General features: G+C 41.8%; 1 protein-coding gene across 11 annotated transcripts in view; it reads right to left on the bottom strand.

Moving 5' to 3' along the window:
- Positions 1–25,437, bottom strand: part of WNK1 (WNK lysine deficient protein kinase 1) — a 104,585-nt gene extending 79,148 nt beyond the window's left edge. For 5 of the 11 annotated variants that reach the window (XM_062616616.1, XM_062616618.1, XM_062616617.1 and 2 more), the window contains exon 1: positions 23,698–25,435. In XM_062616616.1, coding sequence (XP_062472600.1) covers positions 23,698–24,483 — 786 coding nt within the window. In that variant the 5' untranslated portion in view covers positions 24,484–25,435. Of the gene's footprint in view, positions 1–23,697 lie in introns of all 11 variants that reach the window. The other 6 variants (XM_062616624.1, XM_062616625.1, XM_062616623.1 and 3 more) reach the window with 3 other exon arrangements.
- Between the last annotated feature and the right edge of the window lie 916 nt (positions 25,438–26,353).

The following is a 26,353-nucleotide window of genomic DNA, read 5'->3' as shown; positions in this document are numbered from 1 at the left end:
GGCACCACTAATACGTAAATTTAGGAATACGCACATTATCTTTTACAGAGCAAGGAAACAGAGCATAGGGAGTCAGTGTAACTGAAATGCAGATTGAGAGACCAGTTTGCTCCTATTACCTAAAGCAACAAAAGATACAACACCTAAAAACAGCAAGTGGTTTGCTGTACAGGTAAAAATATGAACACCTCAGACATAAAAGGACTCTCTTCATAGAAGTTGTAGCAAGAAAAAATAAAAGGGTGGGGAACAAACCACAGAAACCCACACCCACACTTAAGCATTAGTTTGTCCTGCAAGAAAAGTCTTCAACATCCTTTGACAACTAAAATCCAGTGTTGTAACACAATGAAGATGAAGAGGGTAATCTTGAAGGTGATTCAAAGCTGACAGGGAAAAATGCTAGAGGAAGCTTAAGATGAATATTCAGGATCTTTTTTTTTGTGGAATTTGGGAACTACATATGGTAGTACTGCCATTGGCAAGGCTATTCTGTATTTAACAAAAAGGTTTTTTTCTCTGAAGAACACTAGTGGGATTATCCTGCACTGCCAGAAGACCAACCGTGACCTAGAAAATGTCAGATACTCACCACAACGTATCTAAGAATCAGCTATTCAAACTGATACAAGCTTATCAAAAAAATCTGTTCCTCACTACAGTGTGCTTTAGTCACATACTGTCTGTCCTTGGTCTGATGCCACTTTACTTGTTTGAACAGAACACTGAAGGAATTTCTTGAAGACAAACTGTAATAACTGAAGATGTCATGGTCCAGAGGGCCTACCTTAAATGGGTCATGACAATTTGTAAGCACACTTCCTTGTTTTCAATTTACCTCCTACTTTGTCACACTGAAGACCTTTACTTGCAGTTCAAAATTAATTTTAGCTGTGACCTAAAGTGCATCAAAAAAAAAAAAAGGCAAGATGCAAATAGTCATCCCATACAGCGAAATATCTGATGCTCTGTGCATCATATAGAAAATTTATTAGTTACGTTTAACACTGAAGAAGTTTCCTTACCCAGGAAGTTACCTGAAAACATTTCTAGCACCAGGGCTCCATTTGAAACACACTCTTGCACGTCCAGCAAATCTGTGTACACAAGAAGCCATGGCAGCTGGAATTCAAATTAAAACAGTTTACCAGAAAAGCTGCGCAAGTTCTGGTACTGCATCCCTTGCTTCAATGGCAGTAACTACATTTCTGTGGGGAGATAAGAGTGGGTAACTAGATTTGAGACATTTCATGTTTCTGTTTAAACTGAATTCCTTGCCCTACCACAAAATCCCAAGCAGTCTCTCAGTAGAACAATGTAATTAAGCTAAAGACAGTTATCATAAAGATAACAAACATTCAGATCTGGTTTTAGTCTCAAATCTGCTAGTTACTACTTCAACAAGTACACAGGCTTCCTCTTGCTAGAAAGGTCAATCAAGAATTATCTTTCCCCACTCTTGAGACAATTGAGGCTACACAAGACCCTTTTTTCACAGGCAGAAACACTGGCCAGATGGATCGCTGGACAGATACCTAGTAGAGCAGCCACACGCATTTTCAGAATAAGAGCCTTCTGTCCAGCTACCAAGCAACAGGATGCATGCAGAAGCAGGACAAAGTATATATGAGCAGCGGTCTGGAAGCACCTGAGAACTAGTCCCTTACCCATCCTCTGTTGCCACCCACATTTTCTTCAATTAGGTCAGAAACAATCCAAGTGCCAATCAAAATTCTAATGTTTTAATGCTTAGTATCTAGAGATACTCATGATAACCTCATCAATTTTTTCTGAAGAGTTTCAGGTAGCTTTGTATTCTTTTCTCCTTAAGACCCAACCACTACGATGTATAATAGTTTTTCCAGAGAATCACTATGATCCAAGTAAAGCTCTCAGTAATTTCAACAGTCAGATGTGTGAAATAGTCTCTCGGGAATCCAATTCCAAGACCTCTTCTGCTAGGAAATCAAAAGCTGGAAGTGTCATTAGATAGCTTTAAATCCTCAAAATACAATCAAATTCTTAAGACAGCTTTCTCGTTGCCACCACAGGGTTCTGTACTTAGAACTTCAAGTTTCTTAGTTTGGGCCACAAAACTGAATTATTACAAAAGGGACAGAAAGGAAAGATAAGTACCTTAGCAACTCCTCATTTTCTAATCGTTTACTGAAAATGAGGACCAAGCACACCAGAAATATTGGAAACAGGCTTCAGTAGCTAGCAATAATATTAAAGTAATAATATTAAAGTACACAGTAGAAAGTTTTAAAACTCAGAATTTATTATTGACTGTACCACCGTCGATACTTAACAGCCTGCAATTGTGAAAGAGGGCATACCAACATGCTGTCCAGTAAGAAGGAGCTGGACAGATGAATCACAGTCCCAGAGTTACAGTCCTATCTTTAAAGCTGCTAGCAAGATGAAAAATTTATGAACAAGCTTCTTCAGAATGAGTTACAACATATCTGTCCATCAGAAACAGACATTCCCCCTTGTGATTTCACTTTGCAAGTAATAAAATCCAGACTGCATTGCAAACAAAGAATTGCAGTTCCCCCGGCTTGCTGTTGCCCTGAGCACTTTGGCTACAGAGGCTACTAGTTTTTTGATGCTATTTTAATCTCTTCTATGTTTCCAACACATTTTGGATCTCACAGAAACTTTCTTGTAACTCCCTACTTCAAAGTATGCTTTTTCAGATAGTCACTTTCTGTTGAAGGTTCACATAACCCATCCTTTTGGGTCTACATTCGTAGAGCAACTACACTCAGTGCAAGCCAAATTAAGATAACATGACCACTTTCAGCATACTAAATTGCTGACTCAGTCCAAATTATTCCATTTCAGAATTAGTCACACATGTAAAGCTGTAAGGTGGAAACTGAAATTTGTGCCACTATGGACTCTTCTTATCTCTGACTTCAGTATGCTTGCATCTAAATAAGGACTTCATGAGAAATCTACCAGCAGAGACCAACTTTATAGAAGTAGGATGCCCTTCAATATTCATGTTGTTTCTGAAGACAGTGGAAGGAGATGGTGCTGTAAGAACATGGTTAAATCTTAAGACCACAGGGAAACTATAGCTGCAAGTACCCAGAGTTTCATTTTAATAAATGGAGGGAACAATTTCCACATAATCCAAGGGATAACTACTTTTTGCTGTTGGTAAGATCCTGCCAACCAGCCCTTCCTTACAAAGCACTTCCAAATTTCTGCTTCCCAGGAAGGGCAAACAACATTAGACATAGCACAGAACAGACTCTTAGCTAATTAGAGAGGAGCTCCCATACAGTGTACTAGATACTAAACACTAGAACAAAACTAGAAAGTCAACTACTACTCTGATTATAGCGATGTTTAGACTGTTAAGATTTTTTGCACTTGTTTCATTTACATACATTTCTTTGGACTTTATTTCCCCTTCCCTCCCTCTTTCCTACCCCCTAATCATGACTACTATGATTAAGAAAAAAAAAACAAAAACAACAACAAAACATTTCTCTAACTCTGCAGTCTGTACATCAAGTGTTTGGTCTGCCAGTGGCCCTTGTTTCCTATTTCACTTAAAGCCTTAACATCAAGAGTCCAGTTTGATGTGAAAAACCCAAAAGTTATTTAAACTTTTACAGCCCAACTGTAAACATACAAACTCCTGTATGTTAAAATACACTCAAGAGAAAAGGATAATTGCCAAATCTAGTAATTATATATATATTCCATTCCATTCATATCTTTTTTTTCCTTTAAGGCTAATGGAAAGACAGATTTTGACAAAGGCATTTGCTTTTAAAATAATAAAGTCACTTTGCAAGATCCGAATTTACTGTAACTAAGACCATTCAATCAATATATTATCATAGATGTTTGCATCAGACTAACTACAGCATACCAGTACAAAAGGTAGTTCTCAATCATCTGAACACTGGGGGTTAATAGCTGCAAAGGCTGCTGCATCTGCAAAAGTAAAGCCTGATGTTCCACAGAAGATTCTACACTTGAAAAATTCATCTCCTATTCCTCCAGAGACACTTATGTCCTGATGAAGCAAGTAATTTCTGAGGATATTAAACTTTATCAGCTTAAACAGCTGCAACACAAATAAGGGAACTGAATTATATTGTACAGCTTTCTTTCTGTCTTGCATTTCCCATCTTGAGGGACTGACTTGCACATGCTGTACAAAAAGTAATTATACATTTTTAAAGCATGAAGCCAATATGCATTGTAAGTTGAACAAACTGCTTCATATGGCATCATATGGGTGCTAAGAAGGGACTACTGACAGGCTAGAACGTGGATCAAGTCTTTGGAGTTTTAAAAAGATACAGTTTCCAAGTAAGCCTAGTCTAGAAAATATCACTTATTTTAAAGCTTTATTATGTGAAAACTGTTTACTTCAGAATACCTCCTCAAAGACAACCCACCTGTCTTAACACTGTTTTTACGCCCCTGCTTCACAACTCTGAAATGTAAAAGCTGAAGGCACTGATGGATACAACAAAGCAAGCACTTTTCTCTGAAGGATATGTACTATCTTTGCTGAAGCTTCTTAAACAATTAAGCTCAAGACAGACACTTGAGTTAAAAGCTTGTAGCCCAGGTGGTTAAGGTACACACCAGCTGGGCAAGTGAAAGCAGGATCCTCTGACAGGAATCAAAAAAGTAAGTCTTGCATTAGCCTCAAGTGTCCTTGCAAAGAATATAAAAGTAGATGACCACTATGTAACTACAGAGCGTTACCAACAAGATTCTTCAGAAGACAGCTTGCAAAATTACAAGCCATTACAGATACAGACTTCAAGAAAGTTACATACTTATGCTATAAAACTGACCTCTCAATCTGCTTGACTCTGCAGTTAAAGAAGCGCAGTAACCAAGTTCAGTAAGCAGCTTCTTAACTGGATGAGTGAACTGTGTTCACATTGCCAAAAGGAGAAAATGCCTAACCGACAGTGATATTAAGCACATTAATCACCCATATTGCACTAACTCAAGAGTACTGCAATAATATATACGCCTGATTTATCAGTTCTGGGCTCTCAGACTCATTTCACTACCATCCAAGTTAAAACCAAAAGGTTTCATGGCATTAGATGAAATTTATATGAAGAGTATTTCCAGTGACTAGCGAGGATAGAGCTCATTTGGAACAAGATACAGGCTGTCCCCTAGATTAAGGTCAACAGTTCTACTGAAGAAATCCAGCCCGTCATGAATACAGAAGACAAATATGTGAATTTCATACTTTTGGAAGAAGCAAAATAGGCTTCAACTTGAACATTATGCCAACTGATGGGGGGAAATGTAAAGGAATTCAGTTACGTACAGCTTAATAATTTTAACCATCATTTTAGGAATTCTCACCGATATCTTGCACATTGTCACCATTGTCTTGCACTGAGCATTCAAATACTGAATTGTTGTGGTAGGATTTTTGCCAGCAATGCCCAGAGAGGCTGCAAAAGCAAGAAAGATGTCCCTTCATGTTGCTTTAGGCAAAGAACTCTCCAAAATGACTTTTCTTTTGCAACTTCAACTCTCTGCTACCATAATGCTTAGATTTTCAGTTACTCAGCACAAGAGCATACTCCTCTAATGCTTTTAGGACAGTACTGAAGAGAGCTAACAGCAACTATTACTCCATTTGCCAATCCTTTTCTGAATAAAATCAGAAAACTACTAATACTCTACAGGTTGTGTTTGCTAAAGTGCAACACTCCAAACATAACACATGAAGCTTTGAACTACTGTTTAGCAGCTCCAGAAGGTGTTTTCTATCCAAAGCACCACAGCTGCAGTATCCAAACTAGATCCACAAGTAATCCAGCAGGGTAGTTCTTAGAAGAAGGTAAGAGGAAAGAGCAAGACAGGAGACTAGCCAACACACATCATCTCTTTGACGCTCAGGGTGAAAGAGAAAACATACTCAACATCCACAATCTAGAAGGCAAAATAACCTAATATTGCCTCACATCAGTAACAACTGTGGAAAGCAGCTGCAGTGCCAGTTTCTTCTGCACCACTTCTTTCAGGGAATATGGCATACTTGTCATTGAATAACCACCTGGGTCCCTATAGTTAGCTTATACAATATCATTAGTGCTAGTCAGATATTGAATTAGAAGGCAAGATACAAGACGGATGAAACCAAGACTCGTCATCCAATTAAACATTTTTTCCACAGACGCTACAGCAGGAATCACGATAAAGAAAAAATCCTGGCAAGTATTTTGACAGGAACAGGAGAACGAACAAATAAAAATCAACATATGATCTCGAAGTTACACCATCACCAGTCACAGTCCTATTAGAAACTCCAGGGTAATGGGCATGTGGGCATGCGGCTAAATACAAAATAGCCTCTGCGCTTCCACCATTCAAGAAGAATTAAAAACCAAATAGCACAACAGGCACAGATGCTTACCAAAAAGTGAAACCAAAGTGATAAAAAGGCAAATTACTGCAGCTCAGTTTCCCCAGTAAGACAGCTGACCCCTCTTATCTCTGATGTGTCCCAAGATGTGATAAAGTTCATAGCACCACAACCCTTGATCCCTGCTGGACAGAAGACATCTTTCAAAGCTTGAGATACTTCATTATCCTACCATGTGTAACAGGCTGCTTAAAACCAGCAAAAGACAGCAAAGCTAACAGCTATACCTGCTGTTTCCAATAGCAATACCTGCTCTTTCCAAGAGCACACACTGATGACTCCCAGACCATCAAATCGTAAACCTGACACTAAACTACTAAACATCCATTCAGATGAAGTTCCAGATGAAAGACTTCCTTTGACACCAAAGCAAGAGATACGTGGCTAAAAAACGATTTACCTGAATATGACCTATTCCAGACAACTTACAGAAAGCCAGAGAAGAGGGAGAACTGAAGTCCATCATGATTCTGAAGCAAGGAAGTCGTAGGCTTTTCAAAATACATGTCCATAAAAAACACTGATATATCAGTGAAAAGCATGCTCTCAGTTCCTGACATCCAGACCAACCACATGGATTCAAACACAACAGGAATTTTCATTAAAGGACACGAGCAATTCAAAGGCTACAAAAAACTCATTAAAGGACTCCAGAACAACTTCAGCCTCCCTAACTCCCATTAGACTTCCCAAACCTCTAGAGCTGCAAATCACCTCTTTCACACTGACTGCAAGACATTCTATTCCACAAGCCAGAAAAAAATGAAATACCTGGAAGCGAAAGTGAAATCTATGGCACCTATGCAGACAAAGCAACTCAACCAGACAATGCAGTATTTTGGGGTTATGTTTTGGGTTGGGGGAACATGGTGGGGGGGCGGGGTGTCAGGCTGCAAAGCAGGTCCTTTGACTAAAACATAGCCAATTTCCCCATTTGTTTTCATAGAATCATAGAATGGTTTGGGTTGAAAAGGACCTTACAAGTCATCTAGTTCCAACTCCCCTGCCATGGGCAGGGACACACCTTCCACTACACCTTGTCCAACCTGGCCTTGAACACTACCAGGGCTGGAGCATTTACCAGTTTTGGTTGGTTTGGGGTTTGTTTTAGCACATCTGTAATTATTCCAAATTTTCATTTTATTTCTGTTTCAGTCCTATGCACAGGACTGTGTTCACTAGTTAAGAACTACAATCTTGGTTTACATTAGCTTTCTGCAGAAAAGCTATTTTAAGTTAATGACCATGCCCATTCTTCCACTTAAGTGTTTTTTCATCATGGACTTGGCACTCAAGGTTTTTTTTATGGCACTTTATTTCACATTATGCTCAGCAGCCCATGCAACACATTGCATTTTGCAACCAAACAGCCAATGGCCACTGGCAGACTTCCACCCCTCTCTTCTCAATATTATCCAAATAAATCAAGGATTATTTGTATATGGATGGCAGCAAAAAGCCTCTGCAACCTGCAAAGTCAAGTTAACCCCCTTCATTATCAGCATCAAGTAGATTTATGACTAAACTGATTACACTTGATTCACTGCTAGCTAGGATCACATCAGGTATCTCAGCTTTTTTTGCTACGAATATGTACTGAAACACAGACTAAGGATTACAATTAAACTTGGCTAGGGATATTAAAGATAACAGGAAGGGATTCTATAGGTACGCAGCAAATAAAAAACAGACTAGGGACAATGAAGGCCCCCTCCTGAAGCTACTGGGAGAACTAGCTACACAGGATTTGGAGAAGGCTGAGGTTCTGAATGACTTCTTTGCCTCAGTCTTCACAGGCAAAGGCTCGGACCACACCAGCCAAGCCCTGGAAGGCAGACACAGCAACTGTGAGAATGAAGACCTTGCACCCACTGTAGGAGAGGATCTGGTTCAAGACCATCTTAAAAACCTAAACATACACAAGTCATGGGACCTGATGAAATCCATCCATGGGTCCTGAAGGAGCTGGCAAACGAAGTTGCTAAGCCACTCGCTATCATATGTGCAAAATCATGGCAGTCAGGTGAAGTTCCCAATGACTGGAAAAAGGGAAATATAAGCCCCATTTTCAAGAAGGGGAAAACGGATGACCCAGGGAATTACAGACCAGTCAGTCTCACCTCTGTGCCTGGCAAAATCTTGGAGCAGATTCTCCTGGAAGGCATGCTAAGGCACATGAAAAACAAGGTGCTTGGTGACAGCCAGCATGGCTTCACTAAGGGGAAATCCTGCCTGACCAATCTGGTGGCCTTCTATGATGGGGCTACAGAACGGATGGACAGGGGTAGAGCAGTTGATGTCATCTACCTGGACTTGTGCAATGCATTTGACACTGTCTCACACGACATTCTTGTCTCTAAACTGGAGAAACATCAATTTGATGGATGGACCACTCGGTGGATATAGAACTGGCTGGATGGCTGCATGCAAAGAGTTGTGGTCAATGGCTCAGTGTCCGGCTGGAGACCAGTAAGGAGTGGTGTCCCTCAGGGATCGGTGTTGGGACCCGTCTTGTTCAACATCTTTGTCGCTGACATGGACAGAGGGATTGAGTGTGCCCTCAGCAAGTTTGCCAATGACACCAAGCTGTGTGGTTCGGTTGATATGCTGGAGGGAAGGAATGCCATCCAGAGGGACCTTGACACACTTGTGAGGTGGGCTGATGCCAACCTCATGAGGTTTAACCATGCCAAGTGCAAGGTCCGACACCTGGGTTGGAGCAATCCCAGGCACAGCTACAGGTTGGGCAGAGAAGAGATTCAGAGCAGCCCTGTGGAGAAGGACTTGGGGGTGTTGGTTGATGAGAAAATGAACATGAGCCGGCTTCAGTGTGCGCTTGCAGCCCAGAAAGCCAACCCTATCCTGGGCTGCATCAAAAGGAGCATGTCCAGCAGGTCAAAGGAGGTGATCCTGCCCCTCTACTCTGCTCTTGTGAGACCTCACTTGGAGTATTGTGTGCAGTTCCGGTGTCCTCAACATAAAAAGGACATGGAACTGTTGGAACAAGTCCAGAGAAGGGCCACGAGGATGATCAGGGGACTGGAGCACCTCCCGTATGAAGACAGGCTGAGAAAGTTGGGGCTGTTCAGCCTGGAGAAGAGAAGGCTGTGTGGAGAGCTCAAGGAGCAGCCTTCCAGTATCTGAAGGGGGCCTACAGGGATGCTGGGGAGGGACTCTTCATTAGGGACTGTAGTGACAGGACAAGGGGTAATGGGTTAAAACTTAAACAGGGGAAGCTTAGATTGACTATAAGGAAGAAATTCTTTCCTGTTAGGGTGGTGAGGCAGTGGAATGGGTTGCCCAGGGAGGTTGTGAATGTTCCATCCCTGGCAGTGTTCAAGACCAGGTTGGATGAAGCCTTGGATGGCATGGTTTAGTGTGAGGTGTCGATGATCTTAAGGTCCTTTCCAACCCTAACTATTCTATAATTCTATGATTATCAACTGGCCAAAAGACCACTGGCTAACAGCCTGGATAAACGTTCTTACCTAATAAAATTACAAAAGGAAAGGAAACAACAAGGTTTTAGAGCAATTCTTTTAGTTACTTCAAGAGTAGCATCAGCAAAATCCAGCCTCAGTGGATGAAACATTATCATCAGTAGAAGAGGGCTTCTCTAATACTCTAGAAAAAGAATTATAACTTCACCTGAAAAAAAGGAATTTGCATTTAAGCAGTTCAACTTCATTCCTCTTCTCTCAGTGAGTCTTGGGGTATTTTTTAACAGTTTCACAGTACAGCTTTATTTAGAGTAATGCTTACAGACCTCTAAAGTAACAATTTGGTCACCAACTTGTGATCCCAGTGACTCCTGATAAACTCACAGCTGTTGGACTGAGTATTTATACATGAAACAACTGACGTACTTCCATCTGGTCTTCATGACAAGAGGATGACTGCACAGAATGGCAAATCACTACTGCTTCCAAACAAAACTCAGGGAAGAGGAAAGGGAAACTGCTGAGTTGGACTGCCCTTGACCCAGGACAGACAACTCAGCTGTCACTTACATTTTGGTCATCTGAGAAGCGGCAGAAAGTATATCTGAAATGAGACACCCTATTCAGCTGAAGCTCAATCTAGTCCATGGATTTTTTTTTTCCCTTCCTGGAAAAGGGGGGAAAGGCAGAAGGCAAGATTATAAGGCAAATTCCCAAGAGAACTGTAAGCATATTTCCATGGAGAAGATTGATTTACCAGCTGGAAAAATCAAAGTTTGTAAGAACAAGTCAAAAATTTGATGCAGGTTTTAACCATGCTCATTATTCTTTTACATAGGATAGATGAATACAGATACAAAATCTGCTCCATTCCAGATTGTATGGTGGGGGCTGGAAAAAAACAAAACTCCTTGTTTTGCCAGATGGCTTATACAGGGACCATGGGAGGACTCAGGAAGGCCAAAGTTAGAAAATAAAACAAAAAAAAAAAGTGACATTGGCAATGACCGATACAGTGTTTTGTTGGGGGGGAGGAACAAGAATACTTCCTGAACAGGTAAGAAGCAAGAACAATTACCATTCCCACACAGGAACATGAAAAACAAAAGATACCATTTCCCTGCATATTATTGCCAGAGAAGATAAGGACAGAAGTCAAAGGGAAAGTGGAAAATAGTTTTCTACATCATCAACCAACTCATTCTTTCCATTCTAAATTCCAGTGCCAACTTCCTCAGATTTCATGCTCCTCTTAAGTGACAAACTATACTTAAAACATCACTATGCTTCAGCCTGCTGCTTTTTAACTGCACTCATCCACAGCAACTTAGTTAACGTGCATATCAGTTGCGTCATTACCTGGTATTTACCCGTGATTTTAGATAAAGTAGTTGCGCTCCTTCAAACTTTACAAGCTTACCCAAACCATGTGGTTTTCTTGCAAAAAGTTATCAAGATCAGCAGTCGAGCAACATATAGCCTTGGATGTCATACAACAGTAAAATCACACAACACAAGCATACTTGAAAAATTCAGTTTTATCTTATAAGCTGCCCCCATTAGAAATAACAGCTGTTTTCTGACAGAGGTCAAACCACTGCAAAACTGTCGTGAAGCAAAACTTCAGCTGAGCAACTCAGTGGTAAATAAATTCTGCCACAAAAAGAATTTGGAGAAGTATTTGGTTGATGTTGAAGGTACATCAAGCTGCTTCAGCACACCTGATCCTGGCTTGCTTTCTTTGATTAGCCTGACCTAATCTAGAGCTACTGAAGCTTTCTTCACAAGATCAAACCATTCCTTTGCTTCACCATTTAAAATCATCACTGTTTGCACTAGTGTTTGTTTTCCTCTGTGAAAAAAGGACTACCAGAGTTCTTGCAGATTCCTCTGAACCAGTTTATCAGCAACCTCCAATTCTAACCCATTTACATGGTTTAGAATCTAAGGACGCCTTCTCCCAGATGCCAAGGAATAATAGGATTGTACAGTACAGGTTTATCAAGCAGAACCCATTTATAGCATAGGTACATTAGTTTTCCCAATACCTCTACATTTGGGAAAGCAACACTCGGCAAAGTTTTTCTCACTCCCATTCTACTCAACATTTTAGAGCTCTTCATCTATGTATATAAGAAAACAGATCCAGAAAACCTTCTGGGACAGCTAGTCATCTACCATTAACTAGGACACAAATGCAGGTTTGCACTAGACATCTCTCCAGTCCCAAAAATAACCATTTCAAACACCTAAATTATGGTTACAAAGTTTTACCTCAGAGACAAAATGTGCAGGTTCACAATTACAAAATACTAAATAAGCCACAGCAAATAGCAACAAGATGTTCATCATTATTAGCTGCTGCCCTTATAGAGCTGAAAGACTGAATTACTTTAAGGGTTCCTGTAAGTTACACACATATTTAATCCACAGGTTTGTAAAATACTGAGAAATTGAGGTATGTCAGCAGTAAGTAGCTTATTCAAAAAGGTATTACTAAACTAAGAATAGAAAGAGGTTATTTCGGAAAAAAAAGCAGTGAAGAAACATACAAACATTAGTACAAGTATTATATTAATGATACTTTCATGAACTAGCCATTCATAGCAATGTAAACTTTCAGAATCAATTAATTGTTTTAAACTTGCCTGGTTCTAAAACTTCAAAATTCATGTCTTGTACACCCAAAGAACCAAGGGTTTGCTACTCCTCACCTTTGTCTTATAAATGCCTTTTCAACTCCCAAAGTTCCTTAGAAGAAACCACTTAAGTCAACAGCAATGACAGATTTAAGAGTCTCCGACACCAATAAATCAAACTTCCATTCTGCTTGTTTTCTGGGGTTTGCCCAAACTTGAGAATAAGACTTCATACTGCATGCAAGGAAAAAAACTATTCTTTCTGAACCCTAGTCCCAAGATGTAGACAAGACAACTGGCTATTTTTCCTATTTGAAGTGCTACCTAATAAATTTAATCACATTCAGTTGCACTGAACTGCTGTTATTTGTGATGTTATTACTGTTGTGGCACTTCATTTTTTTTACCCTCCCCATTACATACACAGTTCCATGACAAGCCCTATAAACCCCATTTGATGCATCTGTGCAAACACCTTGAAAACTCTGGGAACACCAACTGTAAGAAAAATCACCAGTCTGTCAAAAAAGGCAAAAAAGGGAGCAAACAGTATAGGACACTAAGCTATATTAGTCTAACTTAACTGTAGCAAGCTTTGCTTTACAGGCACACTACCTGAATAAATCAACAAACTCATTTGGACAGAACCATTTTCATCACAAGCACACAAACAGAAGGGACAAATTACTGTATCATTCTTTAGTAGCTATGTTACAATCTAAAGCATCTGGAAAGATTTGTTCTCCTACACAGACAAAAAAATGCAGTCCTTAAACAAAAGGATGTTAACTACTTATGTTTGTTCTGTACATGAAACTAACTCCAAACACAAATGCAACTTGAAACAATTCTCCGGGGTCTTTCACTTCCACTTTCTACAAACACAAGATGACAAGAAGCCAAAATTTCATGTTCTTCCTCCTCACATTTCTCACTGTTTTGTTGCCACAACCACTGAAAAGCACTGAACATTCAAGCAGGTAGTCTACAAAACCAGAGGGAGTCCATAGGAAACACACGCATCTTCTCCTAGAGGAAGTCTGAGTATTAAAGACAGTTTTTTATCACAGATGTTCATGGAATTATAGAATGGTTTGGGCTGGAAGGGACCTTCAAAGGTCCAAGCACCCTGCAATAAACAGGGATATCTCCAGCTAGATCAGATTGCCCAGAACCACATCCAGCCTTCATGTATAGACCATGCACAACCTATTAATGTATACAGTATTTAAGACTTCAGCAGGAACCCATAGGCCCTTCACTTTTTTTTTTTGTTCCTGAAGGCGAATACTGAATGTGTGGGATATGTTCAGGCCTGTATAATGAGATCAGCAACAGAAAACATACCATCACCTGAACTGGCTCACAGTTGCCATCAAGAGGAAAAAGAAAGGAAGAAAAAAAAAAAAAAAACACAACACCAAATTCAAGTACCCCCTGTAATTTTATCTTCTGCTCTATCTATCTGTACAGATAACCTGAAATGCATTCTGCTTTTGAGCCACTTGTCTGCAGAAAAGAAGCTCAAGCTGCATGTAAAGGAAGCAGAAAAAACCACAGGAAAAAAACATTCTAAATCTAAACCTAAAGTTTTATTTTTGTATCAGCCATTTCTGCAGTTTCTCTATTTTCAGCACACTGTTCCTGGCAAACCTAGGAACAACAATTCACTAAGCCCCAAGTCACAATAAATGCAAATAAAACCCATGCTCTCAAAGGCGATTCTACATACTGTCAATCTTGAATTGTCTACATCCAGAAAGGGCAGTATTAAAAAAGTCACTTTTCAGCCAGTATTTCTGACTGTAGGATGTTTCTTTGAATGGACTGCTTTGAGAACTCTTCAAGTTTAGTCTCACATCATATTTTTTCTTGAGGGAAGACTCAAAGGCTCTGAGTCCATAACAGCTATAGCAAAACAGAGTGCATTAAGATAGCGTCTTGCATTTTTATACAGATACACAACTTAGGGATGCTTTCAGTTGGGAATTGTAAGCAGCTGAATAAAGAGACAAACCAAAAATAGTTTTAAGTTGAAAAATATCTGTAAGAGTTAAAAACCTCACTTAGAAGCAGCAAATTTGAAAATAGACATGGTAACATTAAGCAAAAACCTGCTAACAGAAGTTGCCATTAACAGATGCATATTACATAAGTGTACACAGATTTGCAGATCCTTAAGATAATCAGCCTGGATTGCTGAAGCTTTTAATAGCAATATTTGTGGGTTATTGTTTGTATGTCATTAGTCTTTGCCAGCATAGAAGCAGTCAAAATACATTCAGATTGGGGTCATAAACTTCCTATTAGCAGTCAGCAAAGCAAAAACAAATCAGAGGGATACTCTAAGAGAGGAAAATGTCCAAGGAAAACTGAGTAACACAATCAGTTGGATAGTCTTAAGCTATCATGAGACTATACAAACTGGCCAAAACCAGATAAAGTGCGCATAACTGGTGGTATCAGACTTGTACTATCTTCCGCTTAGCTCAGCACTTCTACATAGTTGTTTCAGATTTACCCCAATTACAGCCAAAGAGATCAGTATTCCTATTCCTTTCAAATCCTTCTAAAAGGTGGTAATAAACTCTCAATCACTTAAATGTGTTTTTCCTTTTGTAGCTTTTGCTTTCTGTTGCTATCCCCACTATCTTCAACCACTGACACAATGAAATTAGGAAGGGGTGAGACCACCTCGATATAAAGATGATCCAGAAAACTGAACTAACAAAGCTTTTCCCTTAAATAAGGTGTCTAAAAAAAGCTTATTTTCCACACCATCTGCTATCCTAAAACAGAAAAATAGCAGTTAAGTGGATAGCCATTAAAAGTTTCTATCAATGGCTGCTTATTAACAATAAGCAATAGGATCAGAATCATTCTGGACTATGGCTCAAAACACAGCATCCACATCACAAGTTACCAGAGCTGCCAAAACTTCCTCTTTCTGTGTTGCTGGTAACATGCTAGGAGTCCTCCTAACCACCTGTGAAATTTTAAGACTTGAAAAGCACCAAAATGATCCTGTCCTGAGAACAGATACTGCATAAAATTGCTGCCTAGACTACTGGCCATAGATGAACCAGATTATTCCAGAATCATGTTCTCAGGCACAGTGAATACAGAAAGAAATGGCATCCCCTATATTAAAACACACAGCCCTGTTCACCTGCATTCATTCCAGTGTCATCAACACATCATGTAAAAGCTCACAGATATTTTAGTTACAAGGTTGATGGCCATCAAATATATACATACTTTTCGGAGGATTTCCAAATTCTAAGTACATAGGTAGCATTCCCAAAGATTCCGCTTAGACCTAAAATGATAAATCCAACCTTAGCAAGGTTGTCCCTCTGAGTGATTCAGAATGAGTTACCCTCACAAAACCTGCTTACTGGTTTAGATACGTATTAATACTTACACAGTTTCTAGAGGAAATAAAAAAATAAAAATATACCAACACCAGTCCAATTTTTAGCACATTGTGGCTTCCTTTCCTGACAAGCAAACTGAAAGCATGTTAAGTTGCTTGTGATCCAGGCAAAGTAATATACAGTGCTTCTTGGAAACACCCAGGCAAATCTGGAAGTGCTCTAAAATAACCTGGATATGTACAATGCACCTGTCATCACCAGGTAAAAGACAACTGGGATGATGTTCAGAAGTATGTTTGAGAACTGAATCTGATTTCTTCTGATCACTGTATTGCAACACAACTATTTTACTCTGGCTTATTAGAAACCAAGATTTAGTAACATCTGTGATGACCTTGTTGCAAGGACCTCCTTTTGGGTGAAGAGGACAGCAACACACAGAATGCTATTAATACAAAGTTTATCCTTTGCAGCACAGAGTTAAGGAGTATTCTGCAGGTTGTGACTCTAAGACAAGAAGTGCGCAGGTTCTTATCTCAAAGATGACCTCAACTGAGCCACAAATTCAATCCTAGTCACCTCTTCACTTCCCCCAGCTCTCCCAAAGGGAATAAGGGCAACCAAAACCACACACTGAGAAGTGCTGGTATGACAATTTCAAAATACGCTGAGGAAGCTGGAAAAAAAGGTAGAAAAAAGTAGATCTGCAGTATCTTGACCAGAGACTGTCAATGTCTATGTAGTAAACACTGTTTAAGGTTTAGTGCATAGCCTAGATTATTCTCAACATCAGCTAGCAGTCCATCCTGGGGACAGTAAGAAGCCAGTACAAAAATCTGAGTCTCATTTGTTCGGACAAGAATTTTAACATGATTATTTGAAGACTTTCAGATCGCTCACCTTAGATAAAAGCCTTCAACTACTCCAAGAAACTGATTTTCAAGCAGCACTACAAATCCTTCTCTTTAGAATAGAAACTGTGTCAAGTATACTGGAAAACTATTTTTCCAGACATGATGTACACATGCCCAGCTGCAGAAGCACTGCAAACTTGCATAATACTTATTTTTCTAGTAGCCCAAATGTTACAGCCATTAGACTAAGAGAAGAATGAAAATATGAACATAAAGACCAAACTTGAAAAATAGTCAACTTTTATTCCAACTCAGCCATGAGTTGGAAGAACCAATTAATGATCTCAAAGGAAAAAGAGGTTGGTAATCTTGACAGGAAATGAGAGTTTCTGAAGAGATGCATGACAGGAAGCATCCAGGCTGCCACTGTTTAGTGCAAGCTTTGTCACATGTAGCATGGAGAACCTGGTGTCAGGAGGAACTGTGCTATTTAACAAGCTGCTGGTATGAAACAAAAAAAACAATGACAAAATAAGAAAAAGAACACGTGGCCCATAGGGATGTCACTAATCAAGAGGTACTGAATCTACCCCGCACTGTACACTGCATCCATGGAGATTACCGCAGATCTATTACTGCTTGTTTTATTTATTACTCTGCTAGACAACTCTCAAAGGACTCTATATAGGATGTCTCCAGGGAGTTTTATCAGGTGCTTGTTTTCCCACCCCTGCTTTCAAAGAAGGATATAGTCTTGATACTTTTCCTTAGCCCTCAGAAGTTCAGTTATGAAGCTAAGGGTTTTAATTTAAACCACAACCAAAACAAATCTCATTGAAGAGATTTAATTCTGCAGCACTCAAACCCACCTGAACCGACAGCTAAGAACCTGTTTGTTTCTATAAGAAATGCTGTATTTTCAGAATGTACTTATGCAATTATATTCATTGCCTCACAACCAGCCACTTACAAACTAAACCACAGTAATCTCCAAAAGTGATAGCCCTTTGAGGTAAGATTATTTTCCTAAGCAGAGGCCTCCTAACAGCTGTGGCTCCAGAATGTACTTTGAAAGCTCTCTCCTCTCTTTCAGGGTCACCTTTTCGAAGTCTGAGGGAGCCTGACCACTGTTTATACTTCTGCAGGTAATTAGTCTGGCTCTTTTCCCATGTTATTTATCAAGTTGTCAAATGCATCAATTACAGTATGAACACTCAGCAATATGGCTGGGTTTTGTTCCCTAGTAGCAGGAGAAATTTTCCTTCAGAGATCTGAAGCTAGTAAGTACCAGTAACTTGTCCCACCCTAAGACATGGAAAGCCAACAGAAAATTTAGACTTTATTCCACAAAATTTCAAACTCCTAACGTGCACACTTGAAAATCCAATGTATACATTTACAGTTTTAGAGCTTTTTACTTTCACCATTTTGGAATTTGTAGAGCTGAGAACAGCAAAAGAGCTACTAAGGACAGAAGTATCTTCACAGAGATAGTCACATACCTTTATTAATCTATATTTGTGATAGCTGTGCACCTGGCCCAGAAGCAGTCATGGACAGGAAGCAACACTGCTGCTGTTAAGGTGGCTGTAGCCACATTCAGTTATGCTCACAGACTAGTAAGAGCATTTTAAACAGAGTCACCATACCGCGTTAGACTTCAGCTTCATCCTTCACTAAAAGATTCATAACGTATTTTAAAATATTTGAATGAAACCACAATTAGAGCTTTCAAAGAAAGTGTATGTGTTTCAGGATGTTGACTATCTATCCAGAACTAGCAGAATCTGATAGTTTTCCAGCAGCACTTGACAGACAGATGAATTCCAGGTCCACACTACTCAGTTTGCCCTCATTGTGAAGAGTTTTGATCTGGCTTTCCATTTTGCTTTAATGTAGCTATGTGAGTGTGCATCACAGCCAACATCTTTGCAGTCAGGCTTCCTAGTGAGCAATACGCAATCAGCTTTAAAAAAAAAAAAAAAATTAGAAGGCTACAGGATGCCACAGTTATGTGATACAAGACCTTTTTAGGTTGTCAGACTTGAACATGCAGCTTCTGAAATGTTTCCAGCTCAGCCAGTACAGAAAGCGAAGAGACTTAAGAATTGTTCCTTGACTTCAGAAAGCTGATATTTATTATGGCGAGTCTGCAGTGGAGTCTGTACTCCAGAGTATAGGAACTACATTCCATTGTTGTCTGCTGACCTAAAAATCAGTCTTAAATATAGCTTTAAGTCTATGAAACAAAGATTGGTAAAGCTAAATCTGAAGTGTCACTAAAAGAGAAGATACACATCACACCCAAGCAACTTTCTGTATTTCAAGTTTAAGTTAACTTCTATATATTGTTACATTCAAAAATTGTGATGTATGGAAATATTATTTGGTACCTCACTACTTCCTATAATGAGGTGTCAGTAAGTTGCATTATCATTTTTACCAGTGTGCACTACAGAATCTCATGGTTCACATTTGGTTATGGCATTATGTTTGTTCTCAACTGTTCCTTCATTGCTACTGCCATACAAAAAGGAAAATCCATTTATAACATGGGAATATTCATACGCTACATTCTGCCTACAGTTAACAGGCTGCAATAGCGTAGGTTATGTGTATGCAATTCTGTTTTATTACTCAGGTGATTTACAACTAAAGATAATCAAATTCACATTCAGCTTCCACTCAAAGTAGTAACAAATACAACAGACTTCCCTGCACTACTTTCACCTGTCAAACTTATTTCTTACTCTCAGAAGCTCTATCTCTCTTAGAGACAGCCCTCAACTTCCTTATCCCCTTCAGCAGCTCGCACATTAAGCACAGTAACCTAACACTGCACCAAAGCCAGAGTAAGAACAGCCAAGTGACATATCAGCAAGAAAAACTTTAGCATTCCTGAACTGTAACTGCTAACTAACCAACCTACCTTTCTCTGTCAAAGAAATACCAAGGACAGGAGTGATACAGCACATACCAAGCAAGCAGTGTTGTCCTCCAATAGTTTACCAGGAATGCATTTTCAACCAACGTATATGGCTAATAACAGTTTCTAAATCATGTTTCCTTTAAGAGAAAACATTATTCACATGAAAGATGCTAAGTCTTTGAATGCCTGACAAATATACAGTTCAAAGACGAGCCAAATTTACCTCCAGATCATCAAGTGCACTTTGGCATTTGAGAAGTTACTCATTGGAATGACAGAACCCAGAGCAATCATTCTAGATGGAATGATTTTGCAGTCCAGCAAGTGGCTGTACCACCCTGTATTGTTCTGTAAACCAGAAGTTAAACAACAGTCTTGATTTAAAATCCAACTCAAACTGAAAGAGGGACTCAGATGATTACCCCAAAATCTGGCTTTTACAGTCAGATATGTGACTCTTGCTATCTTTGACTTAAGAGTATTACTTCACATAGATAACCCTATGGCATCCCATTTTAGCCACATTACCTGAAGCATACAGAGGTGACAAAAGACTCACTGCTCAGAAATGTAATTTAAGAAGACTAATCAGTAACACGAGTGTACAGGAAGAGTTATTTTAAGTAGAAAACAGCAGCAGTAACAATTTTTGCCAACTTCTATCTGCTTAAAGACCATTAAAACAGCAACCCTAACTATTGCTTCACTCAATTTACGAGATGTGCTAATGACAACAGTAGGAGGCACACTTGACTCAGAATGAAAGTTGAGATGAATATATATACAATGGGAATAAAAGTATCTGAAGACTAACAGTACACTGACAATTTTCTTGCAGCAACTGAAGCTGAGCACTGGCCCTGAGCAGCTGCTGCTGAGCTCTTTGCAGCTTCATTATGCCCACAGCAGGGCAGATATTTCACACTTAAATACCAGCATCCAATATTTAAAACAGATTAAGTTATAATTTGCTTCACATAGACAGGCCATAACATAAACTAGGATAGTCCATCAGCCACACCTTTGTTACGGTTTTGTTACATATCTACAATCAATCTTGAAATACTAAATTCCTTCAAATTAAATCTCCCCATCTTCCACAGCCCAAGAACAACCAGTCTGGGCCAGGACCTCCCTTGCTAGAGATACTAAGAACACCACTAAGTCTCCTACAGAACTTCTGGTCTTCCTCCTATTTACTCCACAGTTCAGTACATCAAGCGTATGAGGCATTACAAGACAGTCTGAGAGACTTCTAAGGATATAGAGCAATGTCCTCTCTTCAGAGTATCATGAGCACGTTGGGAACCCAAGCTGTGTTTGACAGTTTCAGATTTTACACTTCAGCACTACAGAGAACATACATAAAAAATTAGGTATAGTCGCATTATTAAGCATTGAGAAGTCATTCTGCCAGAGAGCATCGAAGAGTCTTCTGTGCTGTCCTTGATCCATGACATTCCTGCTATGGAATCTGCTCCAACAGTGAAACACTGTAGTTTAAGTGAGCTGAAAGCATCTGGCATCTCACTTCCTTCCAAACAGGAGAGATTTTAAAGAAACTGAAGCATTCTAGGTATGCTAGAAAAGCCTTACAGAACATACATGCAAAGACTCTGCAAAAACACAAACTGTTCTCACCCCATTCTGTTATTCTTGCAGTCAAGAATTGTGATACACTTTCATCAACTTTGGACAAGCCATGAGATGTACAATTTAGTCTCCACAATCATGCTAAGCAATCTCATCCTGGCAGCATTACAGTAGCACTGTTTAGAAGGCTCCAGAGAAGTGAGACACCTAGGATGTCCATGACTGCTAGCACAAATACAGAGAAGAAAAGCTCCAGGACTGCTAAAAACACAAACCCTACACTATTTCAAGACAACTAAAAGTAACCATCAGTTAGTCATGTTTAGTGAAATACAGCATGGAAGAAAATAAATCACATTTCCTTAATAAAATAAATACTCTTTGAAGGTTTGTTCACCAGTCCTCAAACCATGACACTGTGGAAAACAAATGACATGTAAGTTTCTGTCTATCTTTGGGAATTCAGATTGGTGTTTTTTTACAAATCACATTACGAATATCACTAACTTGTCAAGAATTCTATTTTCCTAGAGAGAGAAGAGGATGTACCTATCATACCAATAAATACCAAGTTCCTCCTTTCATTTCCAGACACAAACAACGAAACAGGACTTAACCTTAAAAGGTTCTACTAGCTGCAGTCTAGATCCTTTAGCAAATACTTTCAACAGCTACAAGATTTATACTGTTTCAAACTTGTCATTTTGCAGGAGAGGGATAACTACAGCCTTCAGAATAATTTAACCCACAAGGCACTCGTGTAATATAGTTAAATAGTTTATCTCCAAGCAAAATATCACATATTTCCCCCTTACAAATATCTTCATCCATGCTTTTTGCAGTGTCATTTTAAACAGTACTTTTGAAATTCTTCAATGAATTGAAAGCTAAGCAACGCGCCCTTTATAAATGAGCTTCTTTATTACATCACTTCAAAGGTGCTTCTTTAGACAGTTTGTCCACATGGCACTGATGATGATTAAGATGCTTCAACAGAGGCAATGTAGCAAAAAGTACCTGGTGCCAACCTGACATTAAGTTTCTGATCCATAAGTAAAGTGTGAAAATCACAACAGGTTTCAGGGGTTAAAGTTAAGGAACTCCAAAATCGCAAAGATCAAATTTTCAAATAAAAGTAATTCACTTTGGTGTATTATTAATCTCCTCCCAGTTCAAACTGCATGTCAGACACTTAAGCAGAGCCCAACACTTAATCATTTCATTTTTTAGGTTTAAAATTAATTCTCAAAAGACCACCACAGCAAGCACAACACAAGCATGGAGGAGCAGGACATGCTTGACGGTCACAAAGAAAATTGGAAGCTTACTTCCACAGCCAGTAAGCATAGAATAATGGCAATAATATAATGAATCAAGATACTGGTAGAATGCTTGAGCAATCATCCAAAAGCAAATATGAATACAGCTCAAGAAATCTCTTCATAAATTCTCCCAGTTTGACTGGAATAGATGTAAAACTGTTTCTGAGGGGAAGAATGTTCTGGTGCAGTTATTGCAATCAGTCACTTGTGAGCAGCTATCCACTTAAAAAAACCCACAAAGGCTTCTGGGATTTTATCCCAATACTCTTTTGTCTGCCCTAAACTAGATGGGAACACACACAATAATAAAACCGTATTACATACTCGCATGGAATTTAGGGTGCTCCTGCCATCACTAGGCTGGGCTCCTACAGAACTCTGGCTCTACTCAGGCTAGAAACTTGGTAGAAGAGTGGTGTCTTGGTCCAACTTAATCCACCAATCATTTTGGAAGGTTAAACTTCACAGGTTTTCTTTTCTAAACCTTCAGAAAGATGATTACTTTCTTTCTTTCATTGCATCTCTAATGAAGTGCAAACCCTAAAACTTAGAATGAAAGAAACAGCTTTGCAGAACTAAACGATGTGATGCACTACATGACTTTGTGTATAGTCTAGAATTAATTCCTACAAGAATCCACTGCCACAAACACATGAAATGTCTGTGAAATTAACATTTTAGCATTTTTTGCTAATAAAAAACACCTAAGCTAATTTTCAAAAATCAAAAGTAGCTCAAGTTGAACACTCACACATTTTCCCCCAGCTGCCCTGAAGCTGTGTTTAAGTATTTTTACAATCCTCCAAGCTACCTTTTGGAGGCGCAAAATACAAGATGCTGTAAGAAACAGAACTGCAGTGCATTTTCTGATGATAAAGCTAGAAAATTCTTCAGAGAGCAGAGTATTCAAAAGAATTAAAAGGCAAACTGACTTTAAAGGAAAGGCTGCACTTCCAAAGGACTGCTTCAGTGAAAGACTGCAGTTCCCTGTCTGGAAAAACCTGACCTCGAGCTTATGGCTTTTACCTCCTTCAAGCACACAGACCAGCACCTGGGAGAGTGACTGTACTTTCCTAATTCACAATTGTTATTGATTTATTTTACCTGCAGCTCGCACCAGGCGACTTCCACAGTGGTATCCGTATCTAGTCCTTTATACACAGTTTTGAAGGAGCCTCTTCCAATCTCGATGTCAAACTTCAGGAAACGGCCATCCGGAGAGATGCCCACTGCCTTGGTCTCAAGCTCTTCAATGTCTTCCTGCTGTGTTCTCCGCTCCTCAAATTCCCGGCTAGCAGCTGCCGCGCTGCCAGCCGCACTGGTGGGGGGTAGCGCCGCTGCCTCATCCTCCTCCTCTTCCTTGGGCAGCAGCGGGGAGGCATCTTTCGTGGCAGGGGCCTCCTGAGCAGACTGTCCTTCAAGGGGAAGCGGGGCAGGCGGTGGTGGCTGCTGCAGCAGCGAGGGGGCCTGGGCGGCGCTGACAGCGATGTAAGAGGTCCGGCTGGCACACTCGGGAGGAGAGACCAACGGAGCGGCGCTGCCTCCCGAGATAGGGGCCGAGGGCGCTGCGGGTTGCAAACTGGGTAGCTCCAAGGCCGTAGCGTTGGAGTCACAGATCACGCTACGGCGGAAGAAACGGTGCTCAGTGGCTGCCGCCCCTCGGCTGTCCTTGTCCATGGTGTGGCGGCGACGCCGGTACTCTTCACTACGGCCTCCGCTCCCTGCTCCTCCGGCTGCTCCACCGCCCCCGGAGGCTCCATGGTCGGCAGCAGCGGCTCCCAACTTCTCCCCGATGGAGCTGTCCGAGCTGGAACCGTTCTTGGGCGGCGGCGGCGGGGGAGCCAGGAAGCGAGGGGCCGGGGTGCCGCTGTCTGCTGCGCCCCCCGACATTGTGCCCCAAGGGAGCGCTGCTAGGGCGAGACGGCGGCGGGGGGAAAGGCGAGGGAAGGGGTCGGTCACTGAGCGGGGAGCGCGCCTGTCCGCGGCTGCCGTTGCAGCTGCAACAGAGGGTCCCAAGGGCTCCTTACGGCGGAGCTGGGAGGCGGCTGTTGGGGAGGCTGGGCCGGCGGGGTGGGTCCCCGGTCAGTGTCTGCATCCATCCTGCAGCGGGAAGCCGGGCAGCGGGGCCGACATGGAGCACCGGGAGCGGAGACGGGGATGGGGGCGACAAGGGGACGAAACGCCCAAGCACCGGGCCCGGGCAGGGAGGGAGGCGCCCCGAGGCAGGCCCCCGGCTGGGGAGAAGCCGGTGCCTCGCCCAGCTGCTTCAGGCGAGGGGAGCGCGCTTCAGCTACTCCTAAGCGATGGAGAGAAACCGGAGCAGGTCCAGGTGACCCCCGGAGCGAGAACCTGAGAGCAGGGGAAGGGGCCGGGAAGCGAGGTAGGCCCCGCACGCCGGCCGCGGAGGAAGCCGCCGTGCTCGGTCCCTCGCACCGGGCGAGGGAGGCCTGGGCAGGCCCAGCGCCCTCACCCCGGCGAGGGAGTAGGGAAGGGGAAGACGGGGACTCAGCCCTGCCTCACAGGGGCGCCCATGGCGGCCGCGGCCTCCACCTCCCGGCAGGCAGCCACCGCCCGCGCGCGGCCGGGCCGGAGCGAGCCAAGCCGCGCTCCCTCCAACAGCAGCCGCCGCTTCCCACGGAGCCGGAAACCCTCCTCCTGCCCCCCGCCCGCGGCTCGCAGCCTCTCCTCACCGGGGGCCGCCCGCCACTGCCACAGGTGAGCTGAGTCCCGGTGGCGCCCCGCGCCGCGACGGGCAGGAGGCAACGGAGCAGCCACAGCTGCCCCGCGGACGTCTCCGCGCTAAATGGCGACGGGAGCCCGAAACCGACACACAGGACTGGGGGGGAAGGAGGAGGGCCAGCCCTGCCGGCCACACCCCCTTCCGCGCCCGCCGCTCTGCTGAAGCGGGTCGTCCCTGCCCCCTCCCACGTCGGAGAGGTGGCAGCTTCCGTCGCCCGCCGCTCTGTGCGCGGAGCATCACGGGAGTTGTAGTTCCTAATAGTGAACAGGCCCCTCGCAGCGCTGGGCCTGTGGCTTCGCCCCGGGGAAGGGAGGAAGGAAGGAAGGAAGGAAGGAAGCTCCCAGCCTGCCCAGTAGCTCCCGGGCACCAATGTGGTGTGGGGGAAGGAGGCTGCCCCCCAAATCCTGCTCTTTCTACACCCGTGCGACAGTGGGGCACGCAGCACTTGCCTCCAGCCCACCCGGCCCTTAGGGCTGCCTTGGGCACAGGAGGTTCATGAAGCACGGAGTCCGCTCCCGTTGCTTGTTTCTTCGAGTCCTGTATTACACCAGTTTACATTAAATATTTAGCTTCACGTTTTCAAACAGCCTTTAAAATTCTTCTAAACTGCTGGCAGAGATAACTGCGTGTACATGAGTATCCTGCGCACAAGCGAGGGTTTGGGGTTTCCCTCAGTTTAGGTCATCTGAAGATGCGTGAATTGGCTTGGCAACCTAACATAGAAATAACTGCCATGTAAATGTGTGCTCTCCATTATTGAAAAGAAACTAGATTTGCAGCCTTTGCCCTGAAAATTATTGTTATTCCACAGGACCCAGGTTGTACAGAATCCATGAGGAGCAGCGAGAGCCCCTGCAAAATGGGCAAATCAGGAACTTTCAGGTTAAAAAAGCACCGGCACACACGAGTCATCTAGGTTATTTATATCATGTTCCTCTTTCGTGTTAATAACCAAAACCAAGCACTTTCCTTCTTACAAGAGCCGTCTTTTGAAGTCAAGGGGAATGTACTGAAGGAGGA

This window comes from Pezoporus occidentalis, unplaced genomic scaffold (genome assembly GCF_034315485.1).
Source record: "Pezoporus occidentalis ecotype Australia unplaced genomic scaffold, CSIRO_AGI_Poc_V1 ctg19, whole genome shotgun sequence".
Lineage (NCBI taxonomy): Eukaryota > Metazoa > Chordata > Aves > Psittaciformes > Psittacidae > Pezoporus > Pezoporus occidentalis.
This window is presented reverse-complemented; position numbering and strand designations above follow the sequence as displayed.